The 19,679-nt window shown below is 42.2% G+C and overlaps 1 protein-coding gene across 4 annotated transcripts in view; it reads left to right on the forward strand.

Annotated features, from left to right (window-relative positions):
- The first annotated feature begins 2,032 nt into the window (after nucleotides 1-2,032).
- The window catches only part of zmiz2 (zinc finger, MIZ-type containing 2), a 36,089-nt gene continuing 18,442 nt past the window's right edge, over nucleotides 2,033-19,679 (forward strand). The window contains exons 1-4 of one of the 4 annotated variants that reach the window (XM_080477445.1): nucleotides 2,033-2,454; nucleotides 16,078-16,179; nucleotides 17,151-17,268; nucleotides 18,935-19,137. In XM_080477445.1, the coding sequence (XP_080333571.1) occupies nucleotides 16,130-16,179; nucleotides 17,151-17,268; nucleotides 18,935-19,137 (371 nt within the window). In that variant the 5' untranslated portion in view covers nucleotides 2,033-2,454; nucleotides 16,078-16,129. The remainder of the gene's footprint in view (nucleotides 2,455-16,077; nucleotides 16,180-17,150; nucleotides 17,269-18,934; nucleotides 19,138-19,679) is intronic. The other 3 variants (XM_080477443.1, XM_080477446.1, XM_080477444.1) reach the window with 3 other exon arrangements.

The raw sequence follows: 19,679 nt of genomic DNA on the forward strand, positions 1-19,679 counted from the left end.
CAGAGACTTAGTCCGGGTGTTTTCGAAAAGTTCCACCATGGGTGCCTTTTTCAAAAAGTTGTTTTTCCTCTTTTCCAAAGATGGAATTTAAAGCGTTTTTAAAAGGTTGTGTTTTCCCCATTCCCATAGAGTCGGAAAATTTTCCAGGAGTTGAGAGGAAATGGACTGGGAGTCATCGTTGTGATCGTCCGCCTACTGAACACGTGCAGAAGAAGTATTTACTATTACTGCGGTGTGCAGTAGCAGCGTTTCAAAAGTTGTGTATTCCTCCATCGACATGGCCCAACACAATTTTGTTTTCAGCATTTCTGCCGTCTCCTTGTAAACGAGCATAACTTTCAAGACACGTAAACTTTTCTGAAAACAATGTTTTTTCACTTGAATCGTTTAAACGTGTAAACGTTGGTTGTTGTTTTTAGACTTTTGGATTAAACTTCAGCAGCTGCAGGAGAGAAAAAAACTAAAGAAAGAAAAAACCCTGCATGCACAGGGAGAAGGTGCAAACGCCACACATGAAAAGCTGCGCATGTAGTGAGGCAGAAGAGACTCGTGTGTGGAATTAAAATGCAAATTGAATGAATTTCTCTCTGTTTGCAGGAGGCCGCACATCTGACATACATACACAATGTGTGTGTGTGTGTGTGTGTGTGTGTTTGTGTGTGTGTTTTAATATACTGCGCTTGGCGGTGCATCCAGGTTGCATTCATCACACAGATTCCTGCATGATCTGCTCCTCTGGTCTGCAGTCAGACGTGCAGGAGAAGCCCGGGGATCAAAGATGGATTGAGAAAACACATGTTGCCTGTTTCGGTTTGTTTCTCACCGGGTTTGCAGACACGTGTGCTGCTCGTACAAACACATAAAATAAAAATAAAAAATCAACATTTAATTTAATACTGTGTGTTTTTGCAGACATGTCTGCTGCACAGGAAGCTGCACTCTTTGTTGCATGGATCGTTACAACGCGGATCCGATTTCGTGCCGCGTACGATGGAGGTCTGGGTCTTGCCGTGCACAGAAAAATCGGAATTGGGTCACGGTGTGAACGGGGCTCAAAATAAACGTTGTTTCGCAGGCATGCGTGCCCCACCGGAGGCTGCACGTCTGCGCTGCAGGTGCATGCTTTGCATACTTTGTTATTGTTCCTCTCTGAAAGGCTCGAGGTGGAGGAGGGGGGGGGTGGGGGAGTCATAAGAATATTTAAAGAAAAGCTTGTGCCTTTTTGTTTGTATGTTTATGCAGGCGCGCTGCAGATGCATGCTTTGTTGCATGTTTTGTTGCATGGATCACACACTTCTTGTTTTCTTCTAAAATATCTTGTGCAGAGTCAGACTTGTAGGGAGGAAGGAAACATATATAAAATGCAAACATGTGTCTTTTGTGTGTGTATGTGTGTGTGTGTGTGTGTGTGTGTGTGTGTGTCTTGCAGTGTTTTGCAGGAATGTGCGCCCGGCATGAGGCTGCACGCCCCTGCTGCAGACACACACTTATAAGACTTGTCAGGAGGGACAACATGTATGTCAAATAAAAACGTGTCATTCTGTGTGTTTTGCAGTAATGTGCTCTCCACAGGAGGCTGCACGTCTGCAGACACATGCTTTGTTGCATGGCTCTCACACACGCCTTCTTGTTCTCCTGTACAAATGCTCTGCTGGTCGGGTCTGTAACACTTGTAGGAGGCAGGGGGAGGAGCCTGCGATTAAAGATGCATATGAGGAAAGATCTTTTTTGTGTGTTTTTATTTTTTTCGCAAGATTTTGCGCTCCACGTGATTCTGCACACATCTTTGTTGCAGACATATGCTTTTGTTGCATGGATCTCACACACACACAACAAAAACACACAAAGAAAGACGTGTGTGCGTGCGTGCGAGTGTGTGTGTGTGTGTGTGGGCGCGCGCGTGTGTGTGTTTGCAGACGTGCAGCAGCTGCAGGTGCATGCTTTGTTGCATGGATCACATGTAATGTAATGATCTGCTGCTCTGGTCTGCAGTCGGAGGAGGAGGAGGAGGAGGAGGAGGAGGGAGAGGAGGGAGGGAGGGACAGGAAAATGCCTTTCTCTGTGGGAGACATTAGCCCTGTGATCTCATGAATACATTACACAGAAGGATCGTTGAGCAATGAGGAAGGTGCGCGCAGCTGCCAGGTTTTGGCCTCAGACAGGCTTGTTATGGTGATTTTATTTTTTTAAACCACGTCAACCAGTGACTACTAGCAGTTTATAATAAAACCGTACCTGGATTATACATTTTTTAAAAGTGTTTTTAGATCATTTCCGGGGAATGTGAATTTAAAAAAAAACCCACAGCTGTGCTCGATAAAGCGGCCATCCAGCAGCCGCGTCTTGTTTTAGCCTCGACTGCGACACCACCAGCGGCGGCTAACGGCTAAAGCTAACCCGTCCCCACACCGACCCACCGAGCGAGCGGCTTCAACCGGCGCCGGCACGAGCAAGGTAAGCCTCCCTCCACCGCCTCGGTAGTCATTAATGTCACCGCGAAGGCCGGCGTCGACGGCGGGGAAGTTTACGTCCGAGCCACCGTTGCGCAGAACACCGCTAAAAGGTGAGCTAAGTAGCCGCTAGCGGCGGCAGGCAGCCGGCCAGCGGCACAGAAACCTCCCCGCGTCACCGTCCACCATCTAGCCAGCGGCTCTGCCTCCCCCACACACTCACACACACACAACCTACACCTTTTCATTTCTCACAAACCTGCGTTCACACAGGTAACTCGTTGGAAGAGAAAAAAAAAAAAAAAAAAAAAAAAGCCCCGGCGGCGTCCGCACCGACACCGACGCGCCGCGGCGTGCACATCCCCGCTGCGGCGCTTTGTTCCCGGCTGGCGGCGATCCGCGTACGCACCCGGGCTATTTCTGGGTTTTTAAACAGTATATTTATTTAATCTTTAATCTTGGGTGCTTTGTGCTTTTAAACAGTGTGGAAGAATTGTGTATTTAACGTGTGTGGAGGTAGACACCAGCAGTCTGTTGGATTTTTTTTTTTTCTCTTCCCCCTCTTCCTCCTCCTCTTCCTCCTCCTCCTCTCCTCTGGTTGTGACTTCCTGGAGCGACCATTGGCCACAATAACATGTTGTCTTGGCACGAAGCCGCTCACTTAGTGCATAAAACAAGCAGAAATCGCCCAACTCCAACACAACACCCTGAATGTGACACTACCACTGTCCCTCTTGTACTGACGGATTTAAAATTCTACACCTGTTTTCAGGCACATTCTGGGGAATATGTTGGTTCTGGGTCATGGTGACCGGGTTAGTCATAAACAACGTTGCTGTGAAGACAGATCTGTCTGTTGGTTATACTGTGATGACAGCAGGGTCGATGAATGGCTAACTTTCAAACAAAAAAAATCAAGTGTAGCTCATGAAATGTCTGTAGTTTTGAGGGTTTAACACAGTTGAACTTGGTGTAATAGGATGGACATTTACAATAGATGTAAAATGACATTTTAAGGTACAGTCCAACTTGTCCAAAATACAGACCAGTTTAGTCAGTAAAATGTGGTTTCAAAAGACAACTCTGTACTGTCTGTCGGTTATATTTGCGCCACACCATCGCAGATGGATAGTAAACCTTTTAAAATGTGGACTTACCCGTGATTCTGTCTTTAGTTTAAAAGTGTACGAGCGTGGGACTTTTTCGGTACATGGTCCAAAATGTCTTGTTTTGACTAGACTAGACTTGCTTATGATCAGTTTAGTCGGAAAAATGTGGCTGTGAAGAAAACTCGTATCTGTTGGTTATGCCAACATGACACCAGGGTCGATGACTGGGTAACATTCAAAAATGATGTGGAGTTCCATGAACTGTCCCGAGTTTGAAGGTAAAACAGAGTTGAGCTCTTTGTAACAGGATGGGAATCGTGAGTATTTGGTCCAAAATGTCTTGTTTTGGCCAGACGAGGCTTGGTTAGGAGAGCTTGCTCAAAGAAATGTGATCATAAAGGCGACTCTGTAGTGTCTGTTGGTCTTAACCGACATGCCGTCGCCTGAAATGGATATTAAACCTTTAAAAATGATGTAAACTTGCATGTGAGTTTGTCTTCAGTTTGATGGTACAGCAAGAGTTGAACTTGGTGGGACGGAATAGAATTCACGACAAATATTAAACGGATTGGTACACAGTCCAAAATGTCGTTTGGTAAATTGATATGAGATCATATAGACAACTCTGGTTCTGTCGACATGACACCGGGGTCGATGGACGGTAATCATTCATTAATGATGTGGATTTACATGTGAAGCTCGTCTTGTTTAGTCCGCACGACATCGTGAAAACGCATCGTTTTTGTTTTATAAAAGTTCCACATTTAGACGAGTTGATCGTGTCGGTTTACACGGAAACGGCAGAAACGTTGAAGCGGATGTAGTTGCACGTGGGGCCATGACGTGGCGCTGTTGATGTGTCGACGCTGGAGGAACCATTGTTCTAATTTAACATCTACTGAGCATGTGCAGAAGAACTATTTAGTACGATGCGCGGAAGCAACGTTTTAGAAAAGTTGCGATTTCCAGGGAGTCGTAATGTTTTCAGAATAGTTTTATTGTCATTATACGCTGTGTAATGAAATTGTCCATGACTTTTCTTTAAATAAATATCGACAAATAAGCACAGTACGTGTTATTTGAGAGTCGCTCCAAACACCGTTGTATGAGCGACAAAAGTTAAAAAGTTGTTGACAGCGAGTCCTGGGCGTTTATGTTTGGCTGTTGTTGTTTTTTTATCTTTACTTTGAACGTACAACAGAGTTGAACTCGGGTCTTACATGATGGGAATTTACCACGGATATAAACGGACAATCAATATTTCAATTTACAGTCCAAAATGTCAAATTATGATCAGTTTAGTCTAAAAAATTGTTTTAAAGTCAAATTGGGTGTTGATTCAGACATTGTTCAATAGTCAACATTTAGTTTGAATATAGACTGATGACAATAAGTAGAAATTTTGAGTTTTAGCGTTTAAAAACTCAGCAAAAGTGGTTTCCTGGCTGAAGGATGAATTTATAAAAGGGTTGAAAATGACACCAGTTTTAAGGGGATGCTTAACATTCGTGTAAAATAAATGATAACATATAATTCAAAGAATTTCCCCCAGGGATTAATAAAGTACTTCTAATTCTGGTACAGTCCAAAAGGTTTTGGTTCTACTTGTTGACACGAGATAAGACTCTATTATGGTCAGTTTAGGATTGAAAAAAAACATTTTAGTAAAGACGGAAACATGTTGACCTCGGTGTGACAGGCTGGACTCTTACAACATGTTTAAGTTACGATCAATATTTTGGTTTAAGTCCAAAATGTCTTGTTTTGTCACGACTGAAAGTCCACCCCACCCAGAAGAAGCTTGATTATGGAACATCTTGTGATCTTTATAGAGACAAAAATCTGTTGGCTTCACAGTCGAGTCAAAGAGGATTGATTGACAACGTTTCAATCCAATGTGGATTTTAAAATCTTAGTGTGGTGATTGAAAATGTGAATTTGACACGAAAGTAGTGTCTTGGCTTTAGGGTGAATGTGTCTCATTACAGTGTTGGAATCAGTTTAACAGGATATATGAGAGTCAATCAGCAGGACATGGCCTGAGATACTTTCACATTAAAGCTTCATTTCCATCTTTATATAACACAAGATAATTTCTTGACTTTAAGATGGGTCTTTAATATGGATACAGGGACAATTACTATTTGGGTATACACTCTTTTCTACATCTCATTTCTACCCTACAGGATAGCCGAGACTGAATAAGGCTTGATTATGATTAGTTTATTTAAAAAAAAAATGGGTTGGTAAATCATCAAAAAATTTGATGTGATTATCTGGTTAATCATAAGGCCCGACCAAAATGAATATTTTGGGGCCGATTTTTATATTAGGGAATGAAAAGGAAATCGGATTATATATCACTTATTTTATTATTATTAGAATTATTATACTTTTTTTTTTTTTTTTTTAGTTCTGGGGTGACACATCGATTAGTAATGTCTTGTGTCGATGCGTCACATCAATGATTCCGACGTCCAGTCAATACAGGCTCACTTATCAGTCAGGTGTGGATGACACGACGAGGCACGCCCTGGGAAATGAGACTTATTGGGTTGTGGTTTATTTCACACACACACGCCACCATTGAGGTAATCCATTCAAGTAAATGTACCGTCGGCTTTTCATTCTGCTGTGGGGTGACTGGCTCATGACATGAAAGGAGTCGGGGTGTCCTCCACTGGACACGCAACATGAGGACGTCAGAAAAACAACAAATTCCCTGCATTTTAATTAATGAAAAATAAGTGTGAACATCAGCGTCAATTGGCCAACGTTTGGCCTATTACCAATTATTCTCTAATGATTATAACTGGTCGATTAATCAGTCGGGGCCGAGTTATTTACATGTGAAACTGGTAACGTAAAAATGGGAATTCTGAGTTTAGGACTAATGTTTTAGTTTAGACCAAATAAGCCTCGATCATGGTGCATTTGTTAGTTTAAAAAAAAAAAGTATCACACAGACAGAACTTGATGAATGGTCAAGGTTTCAAATAGAAATGGACTCATTCTATTTGGTATTAAAAATGGGTTCATATCATTACTGTTGGTTGGTTGTACAGTCAGGACAACAGCGTGGATGTATGGACAGCATTTCAATACAATATGGATTTTATGTAATTATTCTAGGAACTAATTCCAAATTCAGTTGATCTGATAATTGGAATCTGGCGTGGTGGAAATATTTTGAGAACTCTTGAACTAATTTTACATATATTGCAGAAGTGAGTGTAGCAGTTGCACTGAACAATTTGTACAACTGCTTCACTCCCTTCTGCCCTACTTATAAATACTTCTTGGTTGTACATATTTTAAGAATTTGATTATATTTTTCTACGAGTGCAGTTTTTTTTTCTATTGCTGTCACTGAGGATGCTGTCTCAACGTTTCACTGCTGCTAACACTGTTTTAACATTGATAGAGTGACGATAACGGACTTTGATTCTAATGACTTTTTAAAAAAAAAAAAACTGTTCCACTTGAGCTGGTTTTCCTGGAGTGTTTGTGTAGTTCAGTTTTGAGCTGGTTTGGAGGCTAGTTTCGGCCCGGTTATGTAGTTTTATTGTAATTCTGGGCTCTTTTGGGCTAATCTAACCCTGGTTTGGTTGTTTGGGGCTCATTTCAGGCTGGTGTGGGTTTTTTTTTTTGTAGTTTAGTTCTGAGGCTAATTTGTTCTTATCTCTTTTTGACCTGGTTTGAGCCTGGCTTTGGGGGGCTAGTTTGAGCCTCAGTTTAGGGGGAGAGTTTGAGCCTCGTTTTAGGGGGAGAGTTTGAGCCTCGTTTTAGGGGGCTAGTTTGAGCCTCGTTTTAGGGGGAAGAGTTTGAGCCTCGTTTTAGGGGGAAGAGTTTGAGCCTCGTTTTAGGGGGAAGAGTTTGAGCCTCGTTTTAGGGGGAAGAGTTTGAGCCTCGTTTTAGGGGGAAGAGTTTGAGCCTGGTTTAGGGGGAGAGTTTGAGCCTGGTTTCGTTGTTTGAGGCTCATTTCAGGCTGGTTTTGTTGTATTGTTGTTGTTTAGGTGTGGGGCTAGTTCGAGGCTGGTTTTATTTTTTTTGTAGTTTAGTTCTGGGCTAGTCTTGGGGCTGGTCTTGAGCCTTCTTTTTGGGCTAACTTGAGCCTACTTTTGTTGCGGTGCTATTATACAACAACTGACATTGCTCTGGGGCTACTTGAGGCTGGTTGTGTTGTACTATTGGGGTAGTTTAGTTCTGAGCTGGTTCTATGCCCTTTTCGGGCTCGTTTCTGACTTTGTTTAATGCCGAGTTTCTCTGTAAATATATACTGAAAAGGACTTTGTCACGTTAAAACTGACATAACTGAAGCGCAGTGCGTGTTTTCTTTGTATTTTTACTATTTTTGAAGCGATTTGTATTTTGAAGCCACGACTGCTCCTCCAGACTTCCATTTATCGCTCTGTCTTTTGTCACAGCGAGAGTCTTTAATCCCTCTGAAAAATAATATCTTGTCTTTTCAAGCGAGCTGACACTCGCACCCTGCCGACGACTGTTGCTCGTCTGCATTTAAGAGCCCATTAATCGGTAATCTCCCGGCTCCCATTGAGACTGTTAATTAGTGTTTTTATGAAAGGGAGGTTCAGCGGGGGTCAACCAGCGCAGCTCTTAGGTATCGTACGTGATGTTTTCATCAGGTTGACGCTTCAGCAACCCATTAGCTGACGTTGTGAGCAGATATTAAAGACATAAATGGCCAGCAGTGCAGCAGGAATGGTGTACAGTATTAAAACTACGCTCCTCATAACCTGAAGTTGGTGTCATTTCAGAATGAATTGCTTGCAATTAGCTCAACTTGTGGGATTTCTGTTAAAGGTTTATATTTATGTATTTCAACCAGAGCTGCATGAACATTGGATAATATTGCTTAGTATTGTGATAACGACATGACATGTGCCAAATTAAGAATGGATTTATTAAACGGCGTTCAGTTGGTCATTGGCGATTTGTAGTTGACATATATTGACGTTGCCATAACGATACATTTGCAATTTCTAATAGTTTTGGATTGGCTTCAATTAGGACTGGGCGATATATGGAATATACTCGATGTGCCGCGGCTTGTTCTCTGTGCGATATAGAACGTGACTATCGTGAATATTCCAGTTTCACACTGTAGCTTTTAGCCACAGGTATTCAGTGGCCGCAGCCTCCACTGGTGTGTGAACGGGTGAATGTGATTAATGATGTAAAGCGCTTTGAGGCTACTCACGCAGTGGAAAAGCGCTATATGAGTCCATTTATCATTTATTTAAATTCTCGTTTTGCAGATAGCAATGCTAATATCAAATATTCAATACAAATCAACTAAGCTACAAGGATATTTTTTTTAATGTAATGTAGTTGGTCATGAAAAACAAAAACACCCTGGTCTGAATGAATGAAGGACTGGCAATGAAGCAAAAACACTAGTATCATCGTTCTCTTTTTCGAGCATTCATTTATGTCATTTATATATATTTGTGTGTGTGTGTGTGTTATAATTCCAGCTATATTTTTTCCCTTATATTTTTTGCATCTGACTTCTAGCCTGTTGACTTGATGTTACTACAATATCGACAGCTGCAACATATCAGAAAAGACTCAGTGAAGTCTGATGTAAAATCCCTGAAATATTTTGTTTACTGCCACCACAGTTTTCACTTTCACAGAGATTTATAGTCATTTTAAGACTTTAAGATAGCGGCGGGCAGTTCTGCTGCGGCTTCTCGGCTCCCAGTTAGCATACGCCCTTTTTGTACGTTCGCTAGGAGTTTGCGTTATGACCTACGTCTTCTCAGAACTGGAACCAAACATAGAGGTAGCGCTAAGTGGATTTGGTCTCAATAAAGGATTTAGGAGACGTCGATGCGCCCGACGGCAGATGAGTGGGAAGAGAGCCGGCATGCTAACCAGGCTAAGGGCTAACAACAGACTCTGTTCCTGCAAAATGAATTTTCACGACCGAAAACCTGTGCTCCATCAGAACGTATTGAACGGCGCAAATTGAGAACCGTAGCATCATTAACGCTAACCCTAAAGGCCAATTCATACTGCAGAAGAACGTTCTGACACTCAAAAAGTTTCTCCTGCTGTTGGTCCGTGAACTCTTGCGTGATTGGTCAGATTTTTCTCGCATACTTCTGCATTCCGCCACAAGTCTGCAGCAAGGCTGTGTGCGCCGTCCAGCTCGCGAGTGACTATCGATCATATTTTAATAATGTTAGCAGGTCGCCTCGCTACTGTGTGAGCCCCTGAGCTTGTTGGCATGTAGCACGGAGTTACGCGATGCCCCTCAACGCATCACTCAAGGCTGTCAGCTCCTCTCCTCCAATTAAAACCAGTGGTGGCTGGTCAATCGAGGGCGCCAGGGCTCTTTCTTCTTCTTTTGGAGTTTGCAGGAGCCTCAACAAATGGAAGCCAACTTGCGGTGGTGCGTCAGTCAGTCAGTCAGTCAGTCAGTCAGTCAGTCAGTCAGTCAGTCAGTCAGTCAGTCAGTCAGTCAGTCAGTCAGTCAGTCAGTCAGTCAGTCAGTCAGTCAGTCAGTCAGTCAGTCAGTCAGTCAGTCAGTCAGTCAGTCAGTCAGTCAGTCAGTCAGTCAGTCAGTCAGCTGTGCTCATGGTTACTGACCTTACCTGTATCGATGCTGCTTCAGACTGTTGCGTCGACTCTCTGCCAGCGGATAATTCATGTGTGTGTGTATACGCTTGTTTTTTTTTTTTGTTTTTTTTAATTGATTAAGTAGCAGAGGGAATATTTAATCATCTTTAGCGACTGGCTGCCAACACGTCCTCCCCTCCAGCAACTCGTACATACATGAACATTAATGGCCGTTACCGCAGAGTTAAATTGATGATCGGTTTAATTGAAGCTGATAGAAGCTCTTTGGCTGCTGATATAATCAGCTGCTGTAACAATGGCTGCATGTTTTAATTAAATAATGCAGCGGGATTGATTGTTTGTAACAGCGAACATCAGGAGCTGCTCTTTCAGTCTGAGGTAATTGAAGTGTTCCAAGCTTTTTAGTGAAACTCATCTTGGCTTGTGGGAAGTTAAATCAGAGGTTATCTAGAAAATAGAGAGGTTTTGTTTTTTGTTTTTTTTAACAAACTTTAGTTTTGGCATGAATCCTGATTGTGTCACGATAACGCCGTACTGTAAGCTTCATATCTTGTGTTGTGAATTATTGTGATACAGTAATTCTATTGCAACTTGTATTACATTTTTTTATATACGAGTGCCAACGCTGTGACTTGTGTTGTATCGTGACGTTAACCATCCTGTCCTTTTGTGGAACTACAAATTCAGAGTTCAGGATATTGTGATACATGTGTTGATACTCTCTCACAGAGAGTTTATTATGCTAACATCATATTATGACATAGGCTCTGTTTATACAACAACATTTTCAAGTGAAACTGGAAAACTTGTGAAAACGGTTTCTCTGAGTTACTGAAAAAAACCCAACTTTTTTAAAAATGGTGCTACTGTTCATGCGCATCCCGGCCGTGGTAAATAGTTGCTCTGCACACGCTCAGTCGACGAGACAATAAGAACGTTTTCCTCCAGAGTGTCCATATTCTCCTGGGACTTGGTACTTTTGTATTGAAAATCCAACTTGGTTGTCTGTCCACTCGAATGTCCGTGTTCTCCCATTGTTAATGTTTATAGCATGTTGTTCTCTGCACACCCATGTGTGTGTGACTTCATTACAAAAACGACTAACGACACCAACTTATGGTCTGCTATACCAACTACACCGTTTTCAGTGATTCTGCCGTTCACGCGTAAATGGACATCAATTTCAAGACGTTGCGTTTTCCCCTTGAAACATTTTGCGAACTTAAAAGTGTTTGAGTTCACTTCCTTATCCTGCAGAAAATTGGCAGGTGTGACAGTTGTAACGGGAAACATTGGGTGAGAAGATAGGCGCCGGGATTATTTAAATCCCGACGTATCAGGATACCACTGTTTTTGCATCTTGATTGGTGGCTTCAGATGTCTTTGTGTTCCATCATGTTTTGATTCTGGATTCTTGATTTTTTTTTTTGTGACAATTTGGAAAGCGAAGGGACAGATTGACCCGAAATAAACCCCAGAAATAAATACCAATGCAGTTGTTGGAACTTGAACTCCGACTTTCTGGTTTCTCTGCCTCGTCGGACTGAAAACGGCTCCAACAAAGCTGCAGCTTTGAGGATCGGCGGGTCGTGAGAGGGTTGATGGAGCGCCTCGGGTGCTTCTTTTAGCTGCCGGTGCCACAGCAGGACGAGGAGAGAACAGGGAGCGAGGGGGGGGGGGGTGAGGGAGAGATAGCAACTGTGGGTGAGGAAAATGTCAAGCAGCGGAGGTCAGAGGAGGCGAAGAGGCAGCGCGAGAGAACACACAGTCACAATCATTCCTCTGCAGGTACAGTGTGTGCCGACGCTGCCGCTCATGTTCAATTTCAACCTCTGATAAAGCCAGACGCCCTTCTTCCTCCTCCTCTTCCTCCCCCTCCTTTGTGTGACTTGGATGCTCAGCTGTGATGGAAGGTACTCTCTGCCGTCTGCAGAATGACGATGCCGTTTGATAATTCAGGTTTGGTGGTATGAGCAGCACCACCTCCTCCTCCTCCTCCTCTCACTCTTTTTATACAAGATGTTTGGTGTGTGTGACCCAAATCTGTAGTGGAAATCAGAAGAGAAAGTGAATGTTTAAGGCAGTCATACCGTCACATTCAGGCATTATCGTGATATATCACAAACCCTAAAGCCAAATGAATAAGTCATAAAACAGCTGCATTACACAACAATCAAGGTGTATTTTCCAATAGGAAATTCTCATCAAAATAGGTTCCAGTACAACATAAGATATTTAAGTCATAACTATCATGAAACGATGTTAATATGATATTTCCATTTCATGAACGTACAAATTAATGTACCCTATCCAAATATTAAATCTCCAATATGATATGTAATCTATGGAAGTATTGGTAAAATGACCACAAGTCACATTATGATTTGATGTAATCGCGATACACTAGTCACCAAAAAAAAATGGTAGCAAATATGCGAGTTGTGATGCAGTTTTATCTAAAAGTACAGGTAAATAAAAGGTAAATATACAAGTCATGATACTGCAGTCTTGCATTAATATGACAGTCATGGAGTGATGCTAGTAAATATGCTGATCATGATGGAATGTGATTGAAGCAATTATGCAAGTCGTCATGCTGGATGAGGGAGTATCCCAAATCGAAGGTTGCAGGTTCGAGTCCCACTCCACATGTCAAAGTGTCCTTGAGCAAGACTGAAACACTGTAAAGTGAAAATCCATTTGACAATACAGTGTTATGGCTGGGCGACTTGGCCTAAAGTCTGTATTGCATTATGATTCGAAGTATGTGCAGTAACAATATATATTGTGATATATTCTTTTCTTCTGTGAATGTGTGTGTGTGTGTACAGTATATATATGTATGTGTGTATGAAAATGACTTTCTGAATATACTTGCATTCCAGATACATTACAGCAGAATAAACGCCCCACAAAAGCATAGAATAACATTTTGAAATCATTTGTTGTGCAAAATATATTTAAAAGAGAAAAATAACAAACTTAATGTAATTTTTTAAGATGTGTAACGGATCTTTTTCTGGGTCTTTCGTTTAAAATAAAGTGCAGAATGTAAAAAAAAAAAAATTGCATTTACTGCAAACAAGTCTCACCACGGATCGAGTGCCTCCGTGTTCTGAACGCTGCTTTCGGTTCTTGGCATTTGCTCCATCAATCCACCCTCTTTTTGTCATACCTTTTAGAAAATGCTTGTAAAATATCAGTCTGCTGGTTTGTCTGGTCTTTATTTTTCCTTCCCAGTTGACTGGGCGTCTGTGGAGGGTGCAGATTTTCTCTTGTTTCGTTTGGAGGTTAAACAAATTGCTTCTATTCCCTCTCTTTGCTATTGTTGTCATCCGGCAGATGTTGAAGATGTTGTTCTGCTCACCGGCCGACGTCGCACCGGTCGTCTTTACGGGCGCCTTTACGGGCGCCTCCTCGTGCTGCCAGTTGCTTTTGTCCAAAACAAGCGCAACTTGATGACATCATCAACATGCGCAGTAGGCCGGTATAGTCAAAGGCCGTTTTTCAATTCCAAGTGTGCAATTACATACTCACTCGCATACTTGGCAAGTAGGTACTCAGAAGCATGAACCTTTGGAGCTTCTTGCCAAATGCATTATGGGTAATTTACCTTTCCACAGTCATTACAAGCCCAGTCTTGATGCATCCCCAATAATGTGGGCAGAGCGAGTACACATCCGAGTATTTCATGCGTACTCGGCGAGATGCGTATTTTGAATTGGATCAGTACTCTGTCTCCGACTGATGACGTTTCGCAAGTACGCATAGTAAATGGTCAAAATGTCTCCCATTGGCCAAATTCACATCGCTTCTACTGTTTGTAGCGCCCAACCCTGCTACTTGTAAGAAAATGTGGTCACGTTACGGTGTTTGTAATGTAGTACTCGTGATACGATGTTGGTAAATATACTTGTGGAAGTGGAGATGTGGTGCCATGCAGTGTCACGATTCCATGTTGTGATTCCGTATCAAGTGTTGACATAGTAGCACGCCGCGTATATATCATATCAATGCAAGTCACAATGCGTCTCATCGGCGTTTGCAGACGGTCGTACGATTTTATAAAGACACGTGTGGTGATTTTTAATTCTATTGTGACGTACTTTGTTAGATGTGATTATGTTCACTTCAGTTATGCTCGTGATTCAGCATATTTTAATTTAATAGTAGTGTCTCAAAAGAAGAAAGTTTTTTTAGATGGAAGGGAATTCAGGTTTTGTGGCCATGTGATGTGAGCGACTCCTCCTCCTCCTCCTCCTCCTCTCACATCATTATACAAGATGTTGGGAGTCTGACCCAAATCTGTAAAAGTGCACAAACCAGAGTGAAGAAGACTGAAGGGGGGGGGGGGGGGGGGGGGGGGGGGGTGTTGGAGCCTGTGATGTTGGGAGAATTAGCATGTCAGTTGGTCGCCGTTAGATAAAGAAAATCATTAAGTCGAAGGAGGCGGGCGGAGAGAAAACATCTGGCGTCAAAGGAGGGAGTAGTGGCGGAGGTGTTTCATCCTCCGAACCAAATCAAAGACCTTTTCTCCTCCGCTGGCGTCTTTGTGTGTTCCTATAGAGGTTTGGATTTATTAGCTTTTTTCTTTGTGTCCTCGGAAACGCCACCTCTGCTTCGGCTGCAGCGTTCACTCGCATTTGTTTGTACAAAAACATGAAATAATAACCTGAGCTGCAGCCCCTCGATAGAACCTGCCGACTTTAATATACCAATAATTAACGACCATTCAAACAATTAGCGGACTAATTGGATGATGTGTCTTTTATTTTTATGTTAGAATGAGTTTTTTCATTTAGGTGTTAATTGATTCTAAAGTAATAGATTCTTAATTAACTTTATAGCCTGTATTTAATGATTACTGTGACAAAAAGTAAATAAAAATGGGTTCCACTTATGTTCAAGGAAACAACAATCTGATCAGTATCGGCAGGAAATGTGTTGCTGTAATAATAGATGATTAGTTCGGAATACAGTTACTGAAGTTTGACTGAGCTGAAGAGCTGCTTTGTCTTTTTCCAACAAAAAATTACCAATTAATAAAACTACAGATATTAACTCCATGATAACACAAAGTTGGTAAGAATTAAAATTTGATGAAAAGCCAAAAACTTAAAATTTGAATAAAAGACGAACCTAATAAAAAATTGTATTACAGAAATGTGCAAAAAAAGCTAAAACATAAATTTAATTAAAAGCCCAAAAATAGGATATTTCATTAAAAGCCAAAAACGTTAAATATAGTTGAGACAAAAATCAAATTTGCAACAAAAAAATGCATAAAATTTGTTCTGTTAATGACATAAAATCAACAAAAAAAGACAAATGTATATTTATTGTCATATGCATTTGTATAAAAATAAAATTCTTGTAGAAGACAGAATTATAACTTGAATAAAAGCCGGGCTGAACAGGTGATTGTGTAAACAATATCCCCCTTTTGTTTCATCCTGCTCTTCTTTCATGATGCTGAAAGTGCTGCTGCCCGGCTGTCTGTGAAGAAACGGCCCGTTATTGATGTGAAACGGTGACCGTGTGATCGCTGCCGGTGCGTTGGGTGCTGCTGCTGCTGCTTGCGAGGAGAGAGCGCGCCTCTTCGCATCCCCGTTCTCTTAAATTCCTTTTGAAATCAGGAGGCTAAATTTAGCCGGCAGCAGCCCTCATCCCCCCCCACCCCACCCCCCTCCACCCCTCCTTCCCGAGGTATCGGGAGCCACAGCAGTCGGCGATAGCAGAGCGTTTTGATGCACACACAGAAAGATTAAAGCTCCGAGTGGGAGGGCGCTGCCACGTCTTTGTGTGGGCTTCACTGATGATAAATTGTTGCCGAGCAGCAAATGAGCTGAGTGTTTTCTTACGTCTGTCCCTCTCTCTTTTTTTTTTTCTTTCTTCTTTCTCTCTCTCAGGGCTGCCACTTAAGGACAGTGGGGGCTCTCGAATGATCCCCCCGTTCATCCGATGAACCCCCTCAACTCCATGAAACCCTCCCTGCCTCCCACTCCACAAAGGTACACACACACACACACACACACACACACACTGCTGTCCTCAGGTGAATCCCGTCTGCAGAGACGCTCCGATATGAACCCTCTCCATCATGGCTGACGGCGTAGAAACAGATCTGAAGCAGGCTTAACACCCAACAATAGAAGAAGAAATCCTTTTTATACTTTGCTGCATTCAAGAGCAACTGGGAAATTTCCACTTTAAAGTGAAAATACATTGGGCGCACGTTGGGCTGCCATCGTTGTTGTGTGGAAGTGAATTTTATGGGAATTTCCCACCAAGATCAGTTTATTATTTTTGCAGAACTTGAATCTTGTTCTAGTTTAAAAGTTCCAAATCGTTGGGCCGCCATCCTTGTTGGGAAATTCCCATAAAATTTGCTTCCACACAACTGGTAATTAACCAACAAGATGAATAGTGTTATAGTGTTCTAGTTCCAAATCTAACCGTAGAAGAAGAAATCCTTTTTGCTGCATTCAAGAGTAACTGCGAAATCACCACTTTAGAGTGAAAATACATTGGACGCGCGTTAGCCTAGCGTCGTCGTTGGCCACTTACCAGTGTTTTTAAATCTCCTCACTGCAATCCCGCTCATGATCGTTTTATAATCTGTTTGCATTTTCAGTTATTTATTTTCTATTTCCATGTTTACATGTCGAGTACGTTAATATAACGTGTGCTGGACTGGCGACCTGTCCAGGGTGAATCCTGCCCTCGCCCATAGTGGGCAGGGATCAGTGACGGCAGTGATTTCTTATTTCCCGTTTGTTTCTTGTTGAGGAAACTGAGTGAATTTGTGTGACGGAGGCGGTAACATTCAGTTTGTCACCCGGCGGCGCGGCGCCCTCTCACACCCGACACGCCGTCGAGGATGAGGGAATAACCGCATGTCAAGGCATTTCAACGGGTTGCGGACGAACGCTCTCCACTGCTCTCCCTCCCGGTAACTCGCCTCTCGTGTCCTCTCCCGCAGCAGCGACGGCCCTTTCCTCAATGAGCCAGTCTCCTGGCAACCAGGAACCAATCAGCACGCGGGATCTCTCTCTGTAGTAACCACAGTGTGGGGCGTGACCAATCCCACACACAGCCAGGTAACACATGACACACACACACACACACACACACACACACACACACACACACACACACACACACACACACACACACACACACACACACACAGCAAAAAAAAAATCCATATTGAAGTCTTTTCATTAAAATATGGCATTACAAAGATCACAAGCTAAATAAATGCGACCTAAACAGATGGATTTTGTTTGAATTTGCCTCTTCATTATAACACATTTTAATATATTTCCTCAATTTTCAACCATTTCTGGTCACTGGATCACATAAATATATGTAAGCCTTCAAGTAACCCAATTGGAAATGAATAAAATATCAATTTAAGTGACATTTTATCCATCGGTTATGTATTTTTCAACAGTTTATCTCGTAGAAACTGAATTTTGTAAAGTTATGGAGGCCAAAAAAAAAAAAAGGCTGCACGAAGGAATTCACCAATGAGTTAAACGCATCTTAAAAATGAGTCCGATCATCACAAACGGCAGATGGAGACAGTCAGAGATGTGGTAATGTTCTTCAGAAGCTTTGTTTTGAGGGTTCAGGCAAAGAAAATTATTTTTTTTTAAGTGTTTTTCTTTTTTTTTTTTTTCCTTGAGAGAGAAGTTATCAATGAAGTGACGGGCTGGTTTTTCTGTGGGTGCGCTCGTAAATACAACACTTTGAGCCGCTCTCAAAGGTCACTCCCACACTCCACTGCGAGTGGGAGTGAGCTGACGGATAAAAATCCCTCCCTCGCCTTCATGTGAAAACAAAAGCAGTCCCACTTTCATTCAGTTCAAGTACAATCCTCGTGATTTTGATCCATGTATTGAGACCTCACCGTCCCATTTCAACATGCTGAACCAAACAGTTGAATTATTAATCCGTCATTCTTGCCGGGTCTTGGCAGCCCGGAGACTCTTACGTGTCTTACATTTAGCCAGAAGGCCGAAGTTTTTTTTTTTTTTTTTTAACGATAGGAGGCAGAGTAATGTACTTGAGTTTAGGCGAAACGCAACTTTCAGAACGTTCTAATTCTGTCTCCATGGAAATGGAGGAAATCGCAACCTTCCTGAAACACTGATACTGAGCATGCGCACTATGGTAGTAAGTAGTTGTTCTGCAGATGCTCAGTATATGGACAATAAAATGTATAAATAAAATATAATTCCTTCGAAGTGTCGTGACTCCCAGTCCGTATTCTCCTGAGACTTGGTAGTTTTATAGTTGACAGTCACCAACTTGGTCGTGTCCCCATAAGAATATATTTATTATAATGTCTTATTATTTAGTATGAATTGACTTTTTTTATAAAACATTGTATTATATATATAAAATTATTTGAGTGAGGCTATTACTATTGGCCGTGTTTTTCATTTCAGTGATACCTGACGTTAAATATGAAATGTAATATTTTAATATGGTAGCTCAAATATTCTTAAAGTATGATTTCATTCTTTAAGTTGTGCTTTAAATTCATGTGAACTCCTTTTTCTAGCAGCTTTCGAAGCTCAGTTAAGGTTGTGGAAGTGAAGGCATTTAAATAGTGTTTGAAGCTGAGCAGTTACAGGCCAGAGAGCGAGATGAGTCGAGCCTAAAAGACTGGTTAAATACTTCAGGACTCGCTCAACTTCATGGTTCAATGTCAAATGCTATCTGCTAAACCAGCCCCCCCCCCCCCCCTCCCCCCAGGTGTTTGGTGGACACATGGGCCCCGGCGAGAGCTCCGGCGGCCACATGATGCCTGGCGGGAGCCCGGGAATGGGACCCGGCATGGGCTCCCAGTTCATGGGCCAGCAGTCGTACGGAGACGCCGTCTCCAAAGGCTACGGCCAGCCGGTCATGTACGGACGGCCCAACGCCGGTTACAACCCCGCCCCGGCCTACGGTGGAAGGTAAACCACTGCTCTTTATGTCCGTGAGGAAATCTGGCTACTGGGCTATAGAATAAAACATCATGTGAGGTTTTATGTGAATGCAGCGGTTCTGTAGATATGAAAAGCAGAAATAGCCTTTGATTAGAGAGGATTGGCTCCTGTTCTGTGGCCATTTGCATAATTTGAATGGTGGCTGTGTTTATAAAAGTGCTTTTGGCCAGAAACGAGGGGGTCCGAGCCATTGATTTTAAATGAAGCAGAACTCAATGGACATGGGCTTTCCAGGATAGATGGAACCAAATACAACAGTCCGTCAGTTTCCTTATAAGCAGGCATGTAAAGCCCGGAAAGAAAATCATTTTACTATAATGCACGGTGGAGGTATCATCATGTGATGGGGCTGTAGAAAAGCTGTGAATATCAAAGCTCTTGTTTTAAAAAAAACTATCGTTTTGGGTGTTCATTATAATCAACGGAGTCACTGAAAACACAACTTTTTGAAAACACTCCAACTCCTGTCTTCAGTGTAAACGGGGGGAAATGCTACTTTGCATGTGCAT

Source organism: Lipophrys pholis (assembly GCF_963383615.2).
Source record: "Lipophrys pholis genome assembly, chromosome: 12".
NCBI classification, from domain to species: domain Eukaryota; kingdom Metazoa; phylum Chordata; class Actinopteri; order Blenniiformes; family Blenniidae; genus Lipophrys; species Lipophrys pholis.